At 41.6% G+C, this 20,471-nt stretch overlaps 1 protein-coding gene across 2 annotated transcripts in view; it reads left to right on the top strand.

Moving 5' to 3' along the window:
- Nucleotides 1–20,471, top strand: part of lpgat1 (lysophosphatidylglycerol acyltransferase 1) — an 84,872-nt gene that overhangs the window by 20,172 nt on the left and 44,229 nt on the right. For both annotated transcript variants that reach the window (XM_033648741.2, XM_033648743.2), the window contains exons 3-4: nt 9,403–9,521; nt 12,337–12,432. In XM_033648741.2, the coding sequence (XP_033504632.1) occupies nt 9,403–9,521; nt 12,337–12,432 (215 nt within the window). The remainder of the gene's footprint in view (nt 1–9,402; nt 9,522–12,336; nt 12,433–20,471) is intronic.

Raw genomic sequence — 20,471 nt, 5'->3', positions numbered from 1 at the left:
TTGGCGGATGTTTTATTTGGGGTGAGCTGTCCCTTAAACATTTCCTCACCACCAGTCAGTCCTGTATGTTATAGCTGTCTGTTAGTGCGTTGGCGTCATGTTCTTGCCTAATTCTATGTGAAACTCGATGTATAGAAAACAGTTCTGATTCTGTTCTGTTCTCTATCTGCCAGCCATCCTAACTCCCCCACAGAGAGGAAACGCTCACTGACTCTGCACCCTGAGGCCTGACTGATGCAACATTTGCATTACACAGAGCCAGAGCCAGTCAGACCCACCCAGAACGGTGGGGATTCCCAGCAAACGATTGCAGCCCCGGCTGAATCTTCTCACCTCTTTGGGGTCTCTGTTAATATGCAGAGTTGTCTGAGTACGTTTGAATTGCAAAGGCGGCTCATGTGTTCTCCGGGAGAGCTATTGTTGCCACCCTTCATCTCGCAGCCATGTTTCCTCCTTTGTTGCAGTTCCGTGTGTATTCTATCAACAATAAGACACAGATGAATGGTTAGTAAAGTAGCCTTTTATGCCCTGAGGCCTGACAGTGTAAATCAGGGATGAGAGAGCAGCGGGCTGGCGGACAATCCACTCCTGTGGGTGCTGATAGACACGCTGGTCATCGTCGGGTTAAAAGGGCTTGTCAAGTAGAGGCACTGTATCGCTGGGAATTATTAACAGGGGCGAGAGTTCACTGATTTAATGTAAAGTAGCCTCCTATTGAAGACCACATTAAACATTAATGATGTGTTGCTCTTTCTTTTGGAATTATTTGATGTGTGTGTGAGCTGATACAAAAACAGTAGTGATAAATGTATATTGATAATGATACTGTGTGATTCAAAGCCGCTTCAACCCTGTTTACACTTGGTTTTAACAACCATTTTGGTGATCCAAATTTAAGTGGACAGTCTCAGTTTATGCTCTGTGTAATTTGCTTCAGTAGCTGAGCTGACCACTCGTGTTCAGATTTGGTTACTGCGCTTACACCATAAGGTCAAAGGGCCGAGCACACAGTTATCATGTCCACACTTACGCTAGCTACTTGCTAGTGATGTGAGCTATTGTGTCAGTACAGCTACAGATATGGCTGTCTGCGTCCATAGGGCAAAACGAGGGATGGCATGCAACACTTCTTCCAACTCGTCGTAATATAAGCAGGTTATAGAACGTTAGCGTGCCGTCACCAAAACAACCACCACGTCCTACATTGATGACTTACTCTCTTGTCGGGGACACATTAGCGTTTACACTAAAGACCCCCAAGTGGTTTGAGTGATTCCATCACAATGCGTCTTGGTGGTTGTTTACATTTACATTTAGCGCTCTCCACATGTGATCCAATCACCCAAGATGCAATTTAAAAGAAAGTGTAAACAGGGTCCAAGGTCCAAACTGAGGATATTCACACTCTGGTCTTTGTCAAGGTCCTGCTGTGGTCTCTACTAAAAATAGATTAATGCCACCTTAAAAAAGAAATAGGTGCACAAGTGCAACGTCTGATTCTAAGTAGAAATGATAATGCTTATATTTAGTATCCTTTAAGATGGTTCAGTACAGGGCGCCTAGTAGCTCCGTGGTAAGAGCGGACACTCAGTATACCAGGGCATTGTCCTTGCCGCAGCAGCTGTGGGATTGATTCGAGCCTGATGCCCTTTGCTGCATGTTGTCCCCTCTCTACCCCCCTTCACGCCTAACGCAGATTTTATACTTCTGTGTCGACATGGAGCCTACACCGTAACCTGACGTGCACCTTCCCAGAAATGTAACTACACATCATGGTTACACAGACCTCCTGTCTGTTTTTGTAAGCTAACCATTTCCCTCAGTGGAAACGAAGCTTTTATTTAGTTTAGTTTCACAGATAGGAAACAATAAATTGTGAAGACAACAAAGCCTAAAAAAATAGCATTGTAAGTCCTGTGTGTGATTTATCCTTTAGGGATTTATACTATGGGATTTATCCTGGCTTCATATGAGCAGAGGAAATCTCCGCTCGTCGCTAGGCTAATCAATACAATGTAAAATGCCATAGGCTGGTGCTAATAACGTTAGCATGTTATATTTGTTTGGAAAGTGTGTTTAGTATAATACAGTTGTTTTGTCAGTGAACCTTATGAGTTGTAATGGAGCCAAATTATGTACCGTTACCTTCGTTAAATGTTGCTGTTGACCCTAGATTTTTATGAGAAGAAGAAAAAATTGCTAGCTGCTAGGCTAATTTATACAATGTAAAATGCCATAGGCTTGTGCTAAAAACATTAGCATGCTGTATTTGTGGGGAAAATGTGTCCGGATAAAGACAAGTGCTTTGTCTGTGAATGCTGCGAGTTAAAGTGAAGCCACTTTGTGTACTTGTTTGAAATGGTCTCTGTTAGGCCATGTTTAATGTGTGTTTAATGTGTGTTTTGAATTAACTTTACAACACTACACAGTAACCCTGTCTGTAACTTTACCGTCACGGCACGTTTCCTTCTTGAATTACAGGTGAGGTTTGTGGTGTCTGTTACAAAGGAGGTCTGCACACACTGTTAAGGCTTTTCAAGGCAATGTTTTAATCTACAAGATCTTTCTCAGGCCTGAAATTTGTGTTGTCATTACCATTTTTTTACAGAGCAGAATTGCACAGTAAGGCTTAGAAGGAACCACTCTAAACGCCAATAGTGTCATAATTCTTTAGCCATCAAATTGTGCAATTAAGATTTCATAATGATGAGTTGAAGCAAAAACCTTGTTTGTTGCTACTTTTATTTTGACAAAGGAGTTTGTTTTTATTGTTTTAGTGCTGCAAATAAGGTCATTGTTGAGAAAAGGTTTGGTTTGATTATTTAAAAACACATATTTACCTGTTAAAATACCCGTATGTCTTGATCCTAAGCCAGATCCTCGACAGTTACATGACCACAGAACTCTTCATATCCCATTTCTTGTGGTTTGCGTGTTGTGGCTGCATCACCAGTCACAGCTGTCATTTCAGTCATCACATGCTTCCTGCTGCACTCTGCACGGACACACGATCATAAGCTCTGATTGACTTGAATTGATCTGGTGTCTACATCACTAATTCAGCAAGATGTTATTAATCCAAACCATTTGGCTGCGACATTTGAATGAAGCCGGCTGCAGAGTCACAAAAACAGGAAATGAGTCATATCTCAACCACATTTTGTCGGATCATGGTCAAAATTGTTCTGTGGGTAGATGAGACCTCGGTGTACCTGTGTGCGGTGTACCCTGCTTGATGCGCCTGTACTTGGCCCAAAGAACTGCAGCTCGCAGCTATAGTTTGCTTTGTATTATTTTTATCACGTTGACAGCGAATAAAGTCGTGTTTCTGTTCTGGGCTCCACATGGACGCCTTGTGTGGGAAGCATTATTAATGGATCGTAGACATGCAAGTAACCCTGAACTCCTGTTGTAGCAGGATGTAGACCGAACCTACTCCTTATACAAATGACAAAATGTTATTTCACGCAGGGAGCTCCCACACCAACAAGTCCACTGACGTTGACACAAAGCCTGATGGTTATGTTTCAGACTGAGGATGTTCACACTGTGATCTTTGTCCTGCTTTGGTCTTTACTAAAAATAAACTCATGCCACCTAAAAAAAGAAATGGGTGCATAAGTGCAACGCCTGATACTGAGTAGAAATGAGTACGCTTATATTTTGCATCCTTTAAGATAGTTTAGTACGGGGCGCCCAGCAGCTCAGTGGTTAGAGCAGGCATCCTGTGTACAAGGGCATTGTCTTTGCAGCAGCAGCTGTGGGTTTGAGTCCCTCCACCGCATGTTATGTCAAGGCCTACAAACCAACTTAAAGTGGTCTGCCCTTAATTATGTGTAACTTTAAGCCTTAATAAAAAGTAAAATGATGAGTTACATGAAAATTCAACCCCTGTACAGAAAAGGAGAAATTGGCTATAGAGACCAAAACTGTTTTTTTTTACCAGGCTGTAAACATGATTATTTTTGCTGTAAAGTTGGGCTTTTTAACATGTGTGTCTATGGGGATTGACTCAATTCTGGAGCCAGCTTTAAGTGGCCGTTCAAAGTACTGTTTTGGTTTCATTTTTCAGCCCCAGAGGTTGCTACTTGTTTACACCCCGTACATCTTGTGGCTGTACCAGAAACCACACATGACAATTATGTGCAGATGATAGTTCACATGATCAGACATGGATTCAAAAGTCTGGCACTGTAAAATGAAATTATACACCAGTCCTTTTTTATACCCCTACGCCAGTGACAGTCGTGGCCAGAGGCTTTGTGTTTTCTGGTCCCATTCTTGTGAGCGTGGTATTTTAAGAACACCTTGAGGGAATTTCCTCAAATTTGAAACAAACTTCCACTTAGACTTGAGGATGAACTCATTAGAATTTGGTGGTCAAAGGTCACAGTTACCTCACAAAGCTAATTTTTGGCCATAACTCAAGAATTCATATTTTGATTATGACCAGATTTCTCTAAAATGATGAAGTGATGGGATTTTATATCCACAAGGTCAAAGGTCGACTTCCATGTGACATCATGAAGGCAGATTTATAGCTGTGTGTTGGTTCTACGTATAGTTTATGCTGTAGCTGATCATTTATACTCATGTAGTGTAGTGTAGTGTGTCTGTCACTCTGCAGTTACACCTCCAAAACGCTAGTCGGTGGTGGGGTTTCTGTGGAAAGCTGTGAAGTTTGACTCATTCAAAACACACCTAAAACACATTAAACACACATTAAACATGGCTTAATAGTGACAGTTTCAAACCCACGTGCACAATTTGGCTCCATTATAACTCACAGCATCCACAGACAAAGCACTTGTCTTTTGCCTAACACATTTCCCCACAAATACAACATGCAAACATTACTAACACAAGCCTAGGGTTATTTTACTTTGTATAAATTAGTCTTGCAGCTAGCGGGAGTTTTTCTTCACTCAAATGTAGACAGTCACACACTGGACCTAAAATGCCATTGTGTGGAAGCTTTATTAGGGCCCGAGCAGGTCACAGACCTGTAAGGTCCCTATTGTTTTTCGAATGATTTTTTTTTTTTTTTTCTTTGTCCAAAAGGATCGCATTTTTCACTGCCTGAACATACCCCAAAACTCATGAAACTTGGAATATAAATCACACCTGGCGAAAAATTTTATAATCTATTGTTGTCCTGAATTTCCACCACTAGGTGGCGCTATAATCAAGGAGTTTATAATCAAGTGCATTTTGGCTCATAACTCCCATATACTTTGTGGCACAGTCAAAAACCTTATATCCACGCGTTCAGTGAATTGTGCTGAATCTTGTGATATAGGCCACGCCCATTTCCGCCTTCCGTTTTTTCCCCGCAAATTCACAAAATATCGCAAACCTACTTTTTCGAACTCCTTCTAGGCAATTTCACCGATTTGCACGAAACTTTTTACACAGCATTTGTTGTGTCTTCTGACAAAAAGTTATTAAAAGAATTTTGATATTCCAAAAAATACTGAAGTTATTAAATAGCAGCTTCCTGCAGATTTCGTTCTAAACAGGAAGTGCTGCATATCTACACATTGGTGTATCCGAATGACATGAAACTCAGGTTACCACTTCCCCATGAGCCCCTGAGGCTCTGTGCAAAGTTTCCGGTGATGACCACAAGGTGGTGATCTTTAAATTGAAGTATTTTATATCTCAACATCGATTGGGTGGATTAACACGAAACTTGGTATAGTTATTGTCAATGCCCTCCTGAGGATATCTGACGAAGGACTTACTGATCCGCCACTAGGTGGCGCTCTGGTGGCCGTCTAATTTAATATTTGGCACTGTGCCAACACCATAACACTTATGGAAATGAAATAGATAGGGGTGGTATAGACTGGCCCCTGTAACTCACACACCAAAAATGACCAGCAGGTGGCGCTATTTTCAATGCAAAAGAGTTTTTGGCTAATAACTCCCACATAATATGTCGCACATTGTTAAACCTTCTATTTACGTGTTCTCTGAATTCAGCTGAATTGTGTGGTGTAAACCACGCCCACTTTCGCGGTAACTTTCCATTCGCTAAATCGCGACAAATGAAAAACTCCTCTTAGGTGATTTGACCGATTTGCACCAAACTTTGCATGAAGCATCTGTGGACCCTCCTGGCAAAAAGTTATCAAAAGAATTTTGATCATCCAAAAAACGCCCAAAATATAAAACAACAAATTCCTGCACATTATGTTCAAAACAGACAGTCTTTCATATCTTGACCAAATACAGTCCGATTACCACAACACTTTTGCTGATTGTGTTCCATGGCCTGATGAGGGTTTGTGCAAGATTCGGTGCAAATCGGCCAATAGGTGGCGCTCTGGTGGCAGTCTAATTAGTGTGACTGGAAGTAAATTGGAAAATCTTCAAATCCTCTTCAAAACTCATCGACTTTCAACCTCTTCTTGTCCCTCATACTTTGAGCTAGAGACACCATGTCAACTTTTAAAGAGTCAGAAAACCTTGAACTATTAGGCATGTATTCAGCTTCTACTTTTTGGAAAAAATACATACGTGGGTTGGGTGCCTACCTGTATACTGGAAATGTAAGTAAGAGATAACGTTTATTTTTTTATTTATTACAGCTGACAAGACTTCTAGGTGCACGGCCCCCGACGGCAGCATGCCCCGACGCGTGTGGACTGCGAGGGCCCGTTCATCGCTGCTTGCGGCTTTAATTGTTTTTGCAATTTATTGTTTAGTATCTGTGAAATGAAAGTGAATATAAGCTGTGATTCCACTGAAGGAAATGGTTTTTAGCCGACAAAAATAAACAGGAGGTCTGTGTTACTGTGGTGTGTGGTTACATTTCTGGGGAGATGTACATCAGGCTACGTAGGCTACAACATATAGTATGCGTCTGCGCAGAGCCTGCGGCGTAGGTACGGCATCAAATTGATGCAGAAGTATAAATCTTGCTTAATGTTCTGCAAAAACTCTTTCCTGGATATTATTTAATGTCATATCGCAGGAAGAGAGGAGGAGACATTTGTTCAGATACTGAATTGGTGACACGAATCTTGGGTGTCCACCTTGAAACTGTGCTCATTGTATTGTCTGTGCTGCCGGGTTGAAGATGTGTGAGAAGCATCCATGTTTCAGAATTTAGAGCTTCTTTGTAGCAACATCCATATTTGAAATGTATGCCATCTGCTAACACAGAGGGGGCGTGGTTTACAACCTATACTGTAGTTCGTGGAGGCATACAACTGCAAGGTGGTAACTTCCTGGACTGTTTCCTTTCCTCTGCTCAGATTGGTCAATAGTGAGAGTGATTGTGATATCGTTTCCTGAAACTCACTTCTCCTTTCTTATTTCAAACCACATAGCCAACACATTGTGATTCCCTTTTTAACATCAGTTAATACACATGAAGACTAATGTAATACGGCAAAAGGCCTTCAAATCTAGCTTTAAATGTTTCCTTTACATGTTATAATCATCTGAGACTCATTTCGCCACGTTAACAGCAAAGTGTACAAGATTTTCTAGCCCACTTGTAGAAGGAAGAAGTATGGAAAATAAACGTTTCCTCTCTGAACCAGGCAGGAAGGAAATTCAGATCTAGAGTTTGTAGTGAGGGAGTGTCAAGACACTTGTGGATTTAACAACAATAGACACACGGACTGTGAAGGATGTAACATTCACTGCTGATACAGCCAAATTGGATCGCAGTGTTCATGTTCTTCCTTAGTTAATTTAAATTGTGTTGACACAAAGAGGCACACGTGTCAGGCAGTACAAGATTTTTAAAGCAAACTTATTGCTGTCGGAAAGAGTTTGTTTTTGGTCTCAGTGTGTGTTTATTACTTTGCATAATACCTTTAAAACCTTGTCAATACTTCTCAGTGATGTTTGGTGGAGAGAGGTTTTGACATGGATCCAGATCAGGGATTTCAGAATACTTTCAAAACATTATAAGAGAGTGTTTTTGAACATTTTCACTCATTTTTATGGAGTGCTGCACTCGAATGAAACTTTAATGTATCCTGTGATGTCTGTCAGTGTGTATTTTGATATTGAACCAGAGCTGCATCCATTAAACATTTTCTAATATTTAAATTTCAGAAATTATCAGCATTTTTTTTTGCAGAGGTATGCACTCTGAGATCTTTCTATTTAAAGGGACCATTTGGGGTTTTGGCCGGCAGATTCCTGCCCGATTATAGCCCGACGCAGCATTGTACAGTGTCGGCTCAGAAAGTAAATGACAACGAGTGTCGTATGCGATAATCCATCGTTTTATCTTGTGTAGTGTGTCATAGTAGATGATGAATGACGTCACGTCTGGGACGCCTCATGACGTTCCAACAGAAAGTCTAGCATGTTTGATTTCTTTTTGTCGTTGATGACTTCCTCGAACACAGCCGTCACTTTGACCAATAGAAACACAGTGGGATCTGCTGACTGGACAAATGTATGTCAGCAACATCCCAGCCTTTTTGATGTTTCCTCTAGGGACGTTACCACACAGACTAAAAAGGTAAAAAAGGAAAAATGCCTGTGTTAAACAGCAGAGGCACTTTAGCAACCCAGTGAGTACTGCCATTAGCATCAAGCTAGCAAACAACGTAAGTTCTTAATACTGGAGGATATAAAGGAGTAAAATTAAAAAATAGTGGCGGGGCTTTTACTACTAAAAGATGCAGAGGGTGCCAGCTTCATTTGAAACTGACAGACCTTGATGAAGTTAATGCATCACGGTGTTGTTTCAAACTCAACACTTCCTGTACCCATTTAAAATTAAAAGCCCCTTATAACCTCGGTTGAGAGAATCCCTTCATTTTCTTAATGGGCTTTTATTGTGAAATATTTGCAGGAACTTGTGGAGGATTCAGTGACTTGCACGTTTGCATGCAGTGCTTCAGATGTAGCTCCTGTCATCAGCTGGCACATGAACAGACACAGTGACTGAAATCATAGCAAATGTAATAAAAATAGGACAAGAATTACCCGATGACATCACACACGTTGTGAACGAAGACCAGGGATGATTGGTGTGGACCATTGTGTAGTCTGTCATGTCTGTTGGCCAAGTGACGGCACGATTTTATGACTCTACAATCGCCTAATGTGACATAGTGACTGTTAGAACAGACAGAAATGTTGTGTAGTGTGAAACTGGCATTACACTGTTTCACTGCCTGACAGTTGGTGACGATAATGTGCCGAGAAGTAGCAATGCATGATTTAAGATATTAACTGCTTGTTTTATGAGGAGGTAAAATTAATTCAGCATGTTTGTTCGACCTCAAAGATAAACACAGAGAGTTTTGGTGAAAAACACTGAATTTAAACTGTTTTGTTTACAAGAAAATTCCACGGGACTCTTGTAAAAGATGTTCTTGGCGCATCCTGTTTAACAGTAATGTGTTTGTTCCTTTCGCCCCGCAGTAACGGAGTGGGGTGACGATGTACGGCCCATCTCTGAAGAAGAAGCGATGGTCATCGTCAACCACCAATCCACAGGAGATGTGTGCACCCTCATGATGTGCCTGCAGGACAAGGGCATGGTAAGAGCGTACAGAGAAGAGCGTTACCTCATTGTATCCCTTTTAGGAAATCCACAAATATAACATTGAGGTTGAGCTGTGTCACATCTGTGTAGATAAAGGCCATGCAGCAGTTTGAACCTGCAGGGTACTTGGCACTGTCTGAAATTTTGTGAATAGGCTGCTGTCTGAGCTTGTTTGTAAGGCTTTGTTACTGCAAATAAATGGTTCATTTGGAATCACACACACTGCTCTAAAAAACCCTAACTTAATTAAATTAGCTTTAAGGATGTTTGCCAGAGGTTAGCCAATGTTTTAATTGTCAGTTTGTTCAGCCAGATCATAGCTGTGTATGAGAACAAGGTGCAATACAGATTAGAAGAAAGGTCAACTGTGAATTATCTTACACTATGAGTGCATTCCAGAGTTACTCTATCATCAACTTGTTTTTCTGTTTCACATAGTGACTTTTCGACAGTGAATATGGCAGGAGGGAGTTTATTGTGTTGAACAGGAGAGAGCCCAAGTGATTGACGATGTGTTTTTCAAGTCAAAACAGTCGACACAGTGCACAGTGACAGACAGCCTCACGAAGCAGTGCTGTGGTTTGCTGCATTCAAATCACAAAATGCGAGTTTGAGCGTTTAGCAGAGTTTCTCCGGCAGCCGACAACAGATGCGCGGAGATTCAAGCAGTGGCTGCTTTGCATTCTTTCACACTGATCATTTTCCACAGTGAAACATGTCCCAACATCAGTGTGTACACACACATACACACTTAAACACGCAACTCTTCCTGAGTTTAAATATAATACTTGTTCATTTCACTCAGTACATCTTGGCAGAAAACGGCACATCATGTAGAGCTACAAAGTTCACATAGTTGTCTGGCAGCATAAGCGTAACATCAGCAGCAGCTCCTGTATTGTTTAATTGGATGTATTGACACACAAAATGTGGTGTTACAGAGAGAGCTGTGGCTGAGAAACATTTTCAAAGTTTTAAGATACTTTCCTTGTGTGGTTTTAAGACTGTACAAAGAGAAAATTTGAACATGTCTAACTGAAAGGTAACTGGCCCAAGACTTCAGCAGAGTATACTTAGGGCTGGGCATCGAAACCTGGTGCAGTTATGGTTCCTATACAAGTGGTATCTACCGGACCAAAGCACAATGCAGATTTCGGTGCCTCATTTCAGTGCCATGTGTGCAATTAAAAGTGGTAGATAGAAAGTCTGTGTGTGTGACGGTGAGGCATGACGGTGAGGCATGACAGTGGGGCTTCAGCAACCAGAGCAGGGAGTAAATGCAACAACTCCTCAAGACCCTGTGTCGAGCTTACCACCTGCTGATTAAACTGAAGGGAGTTAGCCTTGAAGTTAGGGAGCGAAGTTAGCCTCCCATTTGAATCTGACCAGGCTCTCTTAAGGTGGACTGTTAAAGTGGAGCAGCTGTTCTCATTGTCGTGACAATCTCAGCCGCTTTGAAACAGATCATGGCGAATGTCTCGCTGCTGAGTTTCTCCTGAATTAGGTCGTATACTTTAGATTTTTAAGAGTTGATATGTGTCATAGTTGACTGAGACCCTCTTGAAGAGGTGGTCTCAGTCCAGTTACAAACGAACTCTGGTGCGGTTCGTTTGTGGTGAGAACGTGTTCTGACCTGCATCTGAACCAACTGCAGTCACATGACACATTGTTTGGGTTAAACATGAGCATGTTACAGTCCTGGAGGATTATTAATGTGCACCTCCTCCTGTACTGCCTTAATATGCACATTCAGCACATCCAATGCATCAAAACATTGTTTTCTAGTTGGAGCCGCGCCTCGTTTTCAAACTGTATGGTTTGACTAAAATGAACAATGACAGCAATATAGTCCACGATGAGCAGCGCTAAAATCAACCTGCGTAGTTGTCCCTCCATTGTGACATTAGAAAGTGTCACATTTATCTTGCAAGTTTACTCTTCTTCAACGTTTTGTTTACTTCCTGGATTTTTCCCGCATGGAAATTCTGACCAATCAAGAGCAGCTTTCTCGTGCAAGACATTTCACTGGTCCACTTGTAAATGCTGTCGTGAGAACACGAACCAACTCTAGGCAATTATGCAACTTTGTAACAAAATTAGTCCCTGATTTGGACCAAAGCAAGACAACTCTAGGTGTGAAAGCATCCTTCCTGAGACAGGAATGCCAGCGCACTACAAAACGTACAACCCCAGACTGTTGTGTCAGTCACTTTGTAGCTGTGTTGACTGATCAGTTTTGTCCTCAGTGTTAATCAGACATTGTTGGGCGCGTAGCTGCTTGCTTAATTGCGGAGGTTGACATGTAGCAACTACACATAATTAATTTAATGCACATTAATCACTACAGAAATAGCTTCTTTTTACTTAAATGTGCTGTCGACAGCAGAAGTGAGTTTGAAAATAGAAAGTCAAGTTCACATTCACAGCGTGCAGCATGCTGTCCTGCCACCCAAACCATGCTGGGGATTGGCTGTGAATCCTGGGATGGCGGGGGCAGCTGTGTTGTTGTGTGTTTATTTTTTTGTTGTTGTTTTGTTTTTTTTTGGGCTGAGGCTGGCACTGCACTGGAGCTGCCGAGCTGCGCTGCACAAACATGATGGCATGATCTGCCTCAACAACTGCATCCCTGGCCCAGTTTATCCTCTTAGCACTGAAAGGACAGTAAGCCAAAGCTGCATCGGTGCAGGTCATGAGGGTGGAAGTGCTCAGAGGGGGCGGTACCAGTTTTGGGGCACTGGCTCTAAAGCCAAAATCAAGTGCTTTTGCTTACAGGTGTGAGATTTTCATTGTATTTCTCCTCCCTTTTTCAGGTGGTACAAAAAATGATGTGGTTGATGGACCATGTGTTCAAATACACCAACTTTGGCCTAGTGTCCCTGATCCACGGGGACTTCTTCATCAGACAGGTAAGAGACACACAGCTGGCACCAAAGATTGCAGGCTTACTTTTAAATTTAAAATGTTGCAGTGTCTATTTTTACTGTCACGTCTGTTAATTGGCCATCTGAGGTCGAACATTAACACTGTCTGCCTCACACTGTTAACACTGCATCCAGGGAGCTGCCCAGCAGGCTTTTCTAGCTGGTAAATTAGCCTCAAGGCTACATAAACAGTTGTCGCTGGGAGATAAAAGTCTATTTTCCCTCACGTGTCAACACCTTGTTTTTCCCTGAAGGTCTCAGGTTTACAACACAGACCTCTAGGCCATAACTCAGCTCTTTGAACCCTCCCGGCTACTGCTGGCCTGTTTTAACTGCGCTCTGCAAAGTGGAGTCACTCCCCATCTGCTTGTCCCAGCTGGACAGCAGATATGTTAGTGGGCTTCCTGCGGCCTGGGCGTCCTCTGAGAAGGATAACGGCATTGGGCAGTAGTGTGGGAGGTCTGATCGGCCCCGCTGGGTCAGACTGACCCCTTGTTGTAGGGGCAGCTGGAACAGAGCAGCCTGCTCTGACAGGCCGAAGCATGGAGCCTGCAGGGGTCCTATTGGTCAGGGAATTCCTGGAATATCGTGCAAGTTTGGGAGGTGTATTCAAGGCAGCAGTGATTTGTTGTAGATTCATTGTGGATGACAGAATATCAAAAATCAGGTGGATCCAATCCCAAGACACATATCTGCTGTGTAGGACCAAACACTCCTCATTTTCTGTTTTTTTTTTCCAAGGCTTGGAACTGAGTCACAGTTTTGTTTTTTCCTGCAAAATCCTAGAAAGTTGATGATTTAAACACATTTATTCGTCGGACTATATACACAAGACAGTTATGCAAAAATAATAGATGCCCTGCTGTCCTGCAAAGCTGTCATTGTCATGCATATTCAAAAAACTTCTGTTCAGCTATGGACAGTCACTATCTGGTCCCTTACCCAAGTAGAACATACACGTGGTTCCCAACTGGTGGGTCGCAGGTCCTTTTTTAAATAGACCACCAAGTCAAGTTTGTACAAAACACACTTTATTTAGAAGTACAGTGAATATCTGGCAGAGAGGTTTTTTTTTTTTTTTTTCAAGTGCTGTTTCCTGCTGTAGAGTGAGTGACTAACAGGCAGCTACTTGACAGAGACAGCAAACTAGCTCGATGACATGACCAAGCGCAAATATGACGCTGAATATATCAAACTACATGGACCCTGAACTAATGACTAAGGAGAAATCTGGACCCTGTGGCTGCACCAGTTGGGTACCACTATTTAGACACTTAAATAATCAGTTCAGCACATGTAACAGATATATCTGCACACTAATTCATCTGCTGCTGCAGTTTATGCTTCTTGACATCTTGTTTTTCCAGTCTGTCCCTCTTTTAAAGTTAAATGTGACTGGTAAATTCACCATGAGATAGTCAGGGGACACCTGGAGTCACGATAGTTACATGTAATAATAGTGTAACTACTCATGTTACAGGCTTGCCACAATATAGGTGTTGAACTTAATGTGCAAAAAAACGAAAATTTGAATTCAAGGAATACTTCACCCACAAAATGATCATTTGTAAAACAATTATTCATGTTGTGTGACCTTGAAAACTTTGCTGCCTCCATAGAAAACAAACATATTTATTGATTGATTGATTGATTGATTGAAAACCACCTTTAACAATAGCAAAACTATATGGTGTCTGCAGGTCCTTAAAAATGTCTTAAGTTAAGTTTTCTAAGTGGCCTTAAAAAATCTTAAATTGTCTTAAAGAACAACGTCAGTATTTTTCAACCTGGGCTCTATTTCCCCATGTGTACTCATTCTCGTTCTAAAATTGGTTCAGTATTGAGCCGCGAAACGAGCTAAAACGGTAATGGGGGCAAATGCGTCCCGTATAAAAGTGCTTTTTTTCGCCACTGACCGGTTCAGATCGCCAGTGTTATCTCTGTAGATAGCGTACTGTAGCAGCCCTGGGGCAGTGGAGAGTGTGAATGAGTGGAGTCAGCTGTCAGTCAGTGTTGGAGCAGAGAGGCGGAAGTTGTCCCCGCTTGGTAATGTAAATGAGTGTGTGTGAAGTGTGTGTTATGCTAGAAGAGTCAGAGGACGGAGTCTTTTACGTGCTACCCCCCAGAGTGTTACCGGAGTTTTTGGAGTGCTCAAATAAACGGGCCTTTTTCCCGAACGCAAGAAGAGGATGTCGCGCAACACCCCGTAAGTTACAGCTTTCATAGGCTGTCTTTGTCGGACGGTGAGATGCTGAAGTTTTGGCTAGTTGTGCTACAAATGGATGCTAACACTCCTGTCCAGACACTGCGCCTTGCAGACCATCGGGTCTGTAGTGCTCACTTCTCCCAAGATGAGTACTGCCAGCCGAAGAAGAGAAGACATCCAATCCCGAAACACCTCTTCCTCAAGAAAACGGCTGTCCCACGAGTAGAGACAGCTACAGACACAGTGGAGCAAAGCTCGTGACATCACACAGCCCAGAGGTAAGGGAAAGGCTAAGTTAGCATGCTATTTACAGAGATAGCACTGGCGATCTGGCAATACTCATTTACAATACGGAGCAGGGACACCTTCCGCCTCTCTGCTCCAACACTAACTGACAGTTGACTCCACTCATTCACACTCACCACTGCCCCAGGGCCACTACAATATGCTATCTACAGAGATAACACTGGCGATCTGAACCGGTCAGTGGTGAAAAAAAGCACTTTTATACAGGACGCATTTGCCCCCATTACAGTTTTAGCTCGTTTCGCGGCTCAATACTGAACCAATTTTAGAACGAGCTGTACCTATGAATCATACGCACACATACACATGGGGAAGTAGGGCCCAGGTTGAAAAATACTGAAGTTGTCCTTTAAAAAAAGTTTTCTTAGTATAAGGCCTTAAAAAGTCTTAAAGTGTCTTAAATTAAGTTTTTTTTTTTAGTATTAGCCCTTAAAAAGTCTTAAATGTCTTAAATTAAGTTTTCTTAGTATAAGGCCTTTAAAAGTCTTAAAATGTCTTAAATTCAGATTCAATGGGTCTTAAATATTTTCGATCACATTACTGCAAAAATTTCTCCAGCCTGACAGATCCAATGACTGAAGAAAAATAATTTTATCCGCGGTATTTCCCTAAATATTGCAATAATAAATTGCATTTATGACAGGGATGATATTTTGTTTTCTTTTTACATTAAAGCCTCAGTGTGTAAAAATGGTGAGTAACAGTGATATCAGCTGTCAAATTCTAGATTGCAGCGCTCACTCGCGCTCACTCACTCACTCACCCCTCCCGTCGGGTAATTGACGGTGGCCTCGTAGGACAAAAAGCCTTGTGCAGACAGCAGAGTTTTTCAGGAGTATCTAGCAACGAGGTGAATATTTATTTAGGAATCTAAACCATGTTACAATATGTTATAGCTTACCAGTGAGATATAGGTTATCTGTGAGATATATGTTAGGAGTGTTTTATTTCTAATTGTTTTGGTAACACGAGCAAACATTAGCACAGTAATGCTAAAATAACACGTTTTATGTGATAGTCACGGCACAGTGCGGCAAATATAGGTTGGTATGATTATATATATAACATGAAGCCAAAATGATATATCAGATTGAATTACCTGTCTAGCAGAAAGCAGGCAACCGCCGCATCCCTTTTGAAATCCTTCTCCTTCAGGAGTTTTTTTCCACCTGGAATAAGCACCGCCGATATTCACTCGCATTTTGTCCCGTCCTCGCTTATCCAATCTTTTTCTTTAATTTGGTGGCGTGGTTTCCCTCTTACGGGGCAAAACGTGTGTGTGGTCCTCCATTTAAAGTGCGACAGAATCATACAAGTACAAAGCAGGTTCACGCAGAAGCGCCCCGGATTGATCTTCACCTTAACCGTCTCCAGTGACGGCAAGTTCTAGGTAAACGCGAAAGGCGAAGTGCGAATATCCTTTTCGGCCACTGTATTCAAATCCTGCCTGTGTATATATAGAGAAATCATTCTAAGCCTATGAGAAAGCTTCCGTTTGTATGTGAATTGCATTACACTTTAGTAAATATATATTTATGAAAGCAATAGTTGATATTTGCTAATAAACAACCACGTAAATTACACATTGTAACTTTAAACAAATTAAACTTAAAATCACCCAACTGATGTCATTTTTCCTTACTGCTTATTTTGACCTGACATCAGTATGTTTACTTGGTTAGAGTACTTACACGTGTACTTAAATATGTGGTCTTAAATTTCATATAAGATGGTATTTAAAAGGTCTTAAAAACTCTTAAATTTAACCTGATTATATCTGTAGACACCCTGCAAAGCATCCGTTTACAGACTCACACAAGTTATGCAGTATAAACTAAACCTCATTTATCATAATGCATTTTCATTAAAAACCTTAGTATTGGATTCTGGGTTCAAGGAGAGCAGAGACAAGTTTCACTTACAGTTCAGTTTTAAATAGTTAGGTTTAAGCAAAAATGCATGTGTTTGGGAAGCACTGAGCATACAACTGGATAAATGAGACTTTGATTATACTGCACGAGTTGTGTGACAACTTGGAAATGGATGTTTTTATGTTGTTAAACGTGGTTCCCATTCAATCATTAATAAGAATAATGACAACACGTCATAACAGATATACTTACAGATGGTCGTTTTATGTGTGAAATGTTCCTTTAGTCGAATAAATTCCATATATTGCTCAGCCCTCGTCATGCACGTCAGAACACATGAGTTTATATACATTTGATGCTTTGGATGTTGGTAATGAGCAGATCTTCCTCTCTGTAAGGCCACACAGGACTTGCTGCCACCAGTCCCAACAGGACACAGTTTAAAAATATCATTAAACAGCAGCTCTGCAGAGAGGTTGTCTCTGTTGATAGCAAATCCTGCCTGTCCACATTTGTTTTGTTGGGAAATTAATGAAAAGCCCTCACATCCCTCTCTCACTGTTTCGAGCTGCAGAAACACCACAGCCATGGCAAGAGGGAATTAAATTTTTTAGGTCATGGAAATGCTTTGCCGTGGAATTTCACATCAGGCACTGTGCCGAGGGTGAAGCACCCTGAGCCTGCTAACAGCTAGATGGGCTGCGGCGGAGGCCTGAGCAGGCTGGGTCCCACTGCCATCCTCTCTCCCTCTCTCTTCCTCCTCTCTCTCCGTGATCCCCTCTGGCATTCTTGTGTGTGCATTCTTGACATCCTTCCCCAGAGTACTTCACACATCCACACAGCACAGCGAGCATCTGCCCTCGGCCTCCCGAGCATCTGCTGTCCACTCAGGCTGGCAGACATGTCTCTAACATCATTATGCACAGCACAACACAGCAGGCTTTGATGGCCGTGGCACACTTACTCGTGGTACAGGCCTGTAATTGGACTTTTTTTTCCCCCCTTGGTCGGTGTTGTCAACTTCAAAAACACCTCTTCAGATTAGAGACATACCTCAAAATAGTGTTTCATAATAACCCAAGGATGTAAAATTCATACAGTGTTTATATTCTTAATGTGCTCGAATAATTCACATCACAGTCACTGCCACCTGTTGATTTTCTGGTCACGTTTCAAACTCCTAGTTACACAAAATCGTCACTGTTGGAGCTAGGGTTGGGACTCGTTAGGATTTTAATGATTCCTTGCCGATTCCTTCTTAACGGTCCGATTCCCTACCGATTCCTCTTACCGATTCCTACATTATATTCATTATACTTGCTATACTTAAACAAGTATATAATAAACACAAATGCAATCATACAAATACAAAAACTTTTTTCTAACTGTTGCACAGTACAATTAGATGAAAATACACATTTGTGTGTGGTGTGTATTTCAGATTTAGAGCTTGTATCATCTCCCTGAGAATATATAACAACAAAAAGTGATTCTCTGATTTCTACAGTAACACTATTAAAATTAACCACAACAATGTAATAAAAAATACATATATGCATTCATGCTTGGGCACTGTTATTTACGTGACAACACCTGAACAGAACACTCACAGACACACACTGGCTGTTTGTTTCTACCGCTCCCCTCGCTGGAAGCGGACCTCCCGCCGCCAGCCTCCGCCTTGATTAAACGCTGAAAATTAAATAAAAGAGGGAGACAGGTGTCTCCTATTTTATCTTATTTTGTTATATTTCTACCGCTTCCCTTGCTGGAAGCGTTGGACCTCCCGCCGCCCGCTCCCGTCTCAAACACGGAGGTCTCCCTCTCCGCTGAGCACCCGGCGCATGCCCGGCCTGTTAAATAGCCTGTAACCATGACAACTGTGTGACACAAACTCAGTGCTTTAGTGATTAGATAATGTCGGGCTCGGTCGGGTTCGGACAGAAATATGCGGCCCCTGCCGCACTCTAATGGAAATTTTTTTTTTACAATCTAGGAATCGTTTGCAGGAACCGTTACGCCAAATGTGATGGAACTGGTTCCAGAACCGGAACTTTGGACCTGGTTCCAAAAAAGAACCAGATCCGGATCCCAACCCTAGTTGGAGCGTAGAAACATAAGTTTAAGAATGAAGTCCGTTAAAAAAATTGTAGTCGCCTAAATTTCATCTTTATGTTATAAAATGTACAATCTGAGTATGTTTACTCACACTTGCTTATAACATTGAACGCTTTTATTTATGTTTTTTGAACTAGTTCAGTGCTCGTTCAAAACATGTCTGGTCAGATGGGCTGGTTGTTTGGCCTCTGGTGTCAATGTGCGTCTTGGGTGACCCAGTCACACATGGACAGCTCAGGTCTGTGCGTTCACACCTGGCATTACAAAGTGTCTCCACATGCAAGTGACCACTTGTGATCGGATCTAACTTCCCTTACCCTTCTCTTCCTAACTTCTTCTTCTTCGTCTTCTTCGTTTTCTAATACCACTACTTATACCACTTCATCTTCATCTACTACTTCTCTTCCTTCTCTTTCTCTGCCTCCTCCTTCTACATCTTTTTCTTCGTCTACTCCTTCTTCTACTATTCTACGACTGTTGCTACTACTTCTACTACCTCTTCTTCTCCTCCTACTACTTCTGCTACTTCTTCTCCCTCTCTTTCTCCTCCTTCTATTTCTACTACTTCTTCGTGTTCTTGTTTTCCTTCTCTTTCTCCGCCTCCTCTTTCTACTCCTCCTGCTACTTATTTTTCTTTATCTACTCCTTCATCTTCTACGACACTACTACTTCTTCATCTACTACCTCTTCTACTTAGCCCTCTTATTTTCCTCCTCCTCCTGCTCCTGCTACTACTACTACTACCACTTCTTTTTCTTCGTCCACTCCTTCTTCGTCTTCTACTACTATCTCTGCTTCTTTATCTAGTACTTCTTCCTCTCCCTGGCTTTCTCCTCTTCCTCCTCCTCCCCCTCCTACTACTACTACTACTACTTATTTTTCTTTGTCTACTACTTCTTTGTGTTCTGCATTTACTACTACTTCTTCTTCTACAACTTGTTCTTCTACCACTACTGCTTCTACTACTTCTACTTCTTAATCTTCTCATCCTCATCATCCTCCTCTTAATACTATCACTACTTCTTTTTTCCACTTCTTCTTCTTCTTCTTCTTCTTCGTTTTCTACTATCACTGCTGCTGCTTCTTCTTCTTTTCTACTTCTTGTTCTTCTACTTCTTCTTCAGCTACCGCTTCTATTCTGGTGGCGGCTTCTTCTTTTTTTTTGCACTTAAAAACTTTAAAATCTTTAGGGCTGTACCCAAATATTCGGATATTCGAATATTCGTTTCTATGGGTAGGTATTCGTTATGAAAATTTGGTATTCGATATTTGTTTTTTGTTTTTTGTTTTTTTTTTACTCTTTTTTTTAGATATTTTTTTGGTGCTAAATGTAGTCTTTTTATTGTTGGTAAATGTAGGTTATCAGTAAAAATCAAAACTTTTAAATTGCATTGTTAAAAATGTGGAAAATATAGTATAGCCTACCAACAGAGCTTGTGCGCACGGCACGCTTGAGTGCATCCGTCTGAGGCTGTGGATCAATGCCAAGTTTTACCACTTTATCACTATTTCCTTTAACTTGT

Source organism: Epinephelus lanceolatus, chromosome 13, assembly GCF_041903045.1.
Source record: "Epinephelus lanceolatus isolate andai-2023 chromosome 13, ASM4190304v1, whole genome shotgun sequence".
Lineage (NCBI taxonomy): Eukaryota > Metazoa > Chordata > Actinopteri > Perciformes > Serranidae > Epinephelus > Epinephelus lanceolatus.
This window is presented reverse-complemented; position numbering and strand designations above follow the sequence as displayed.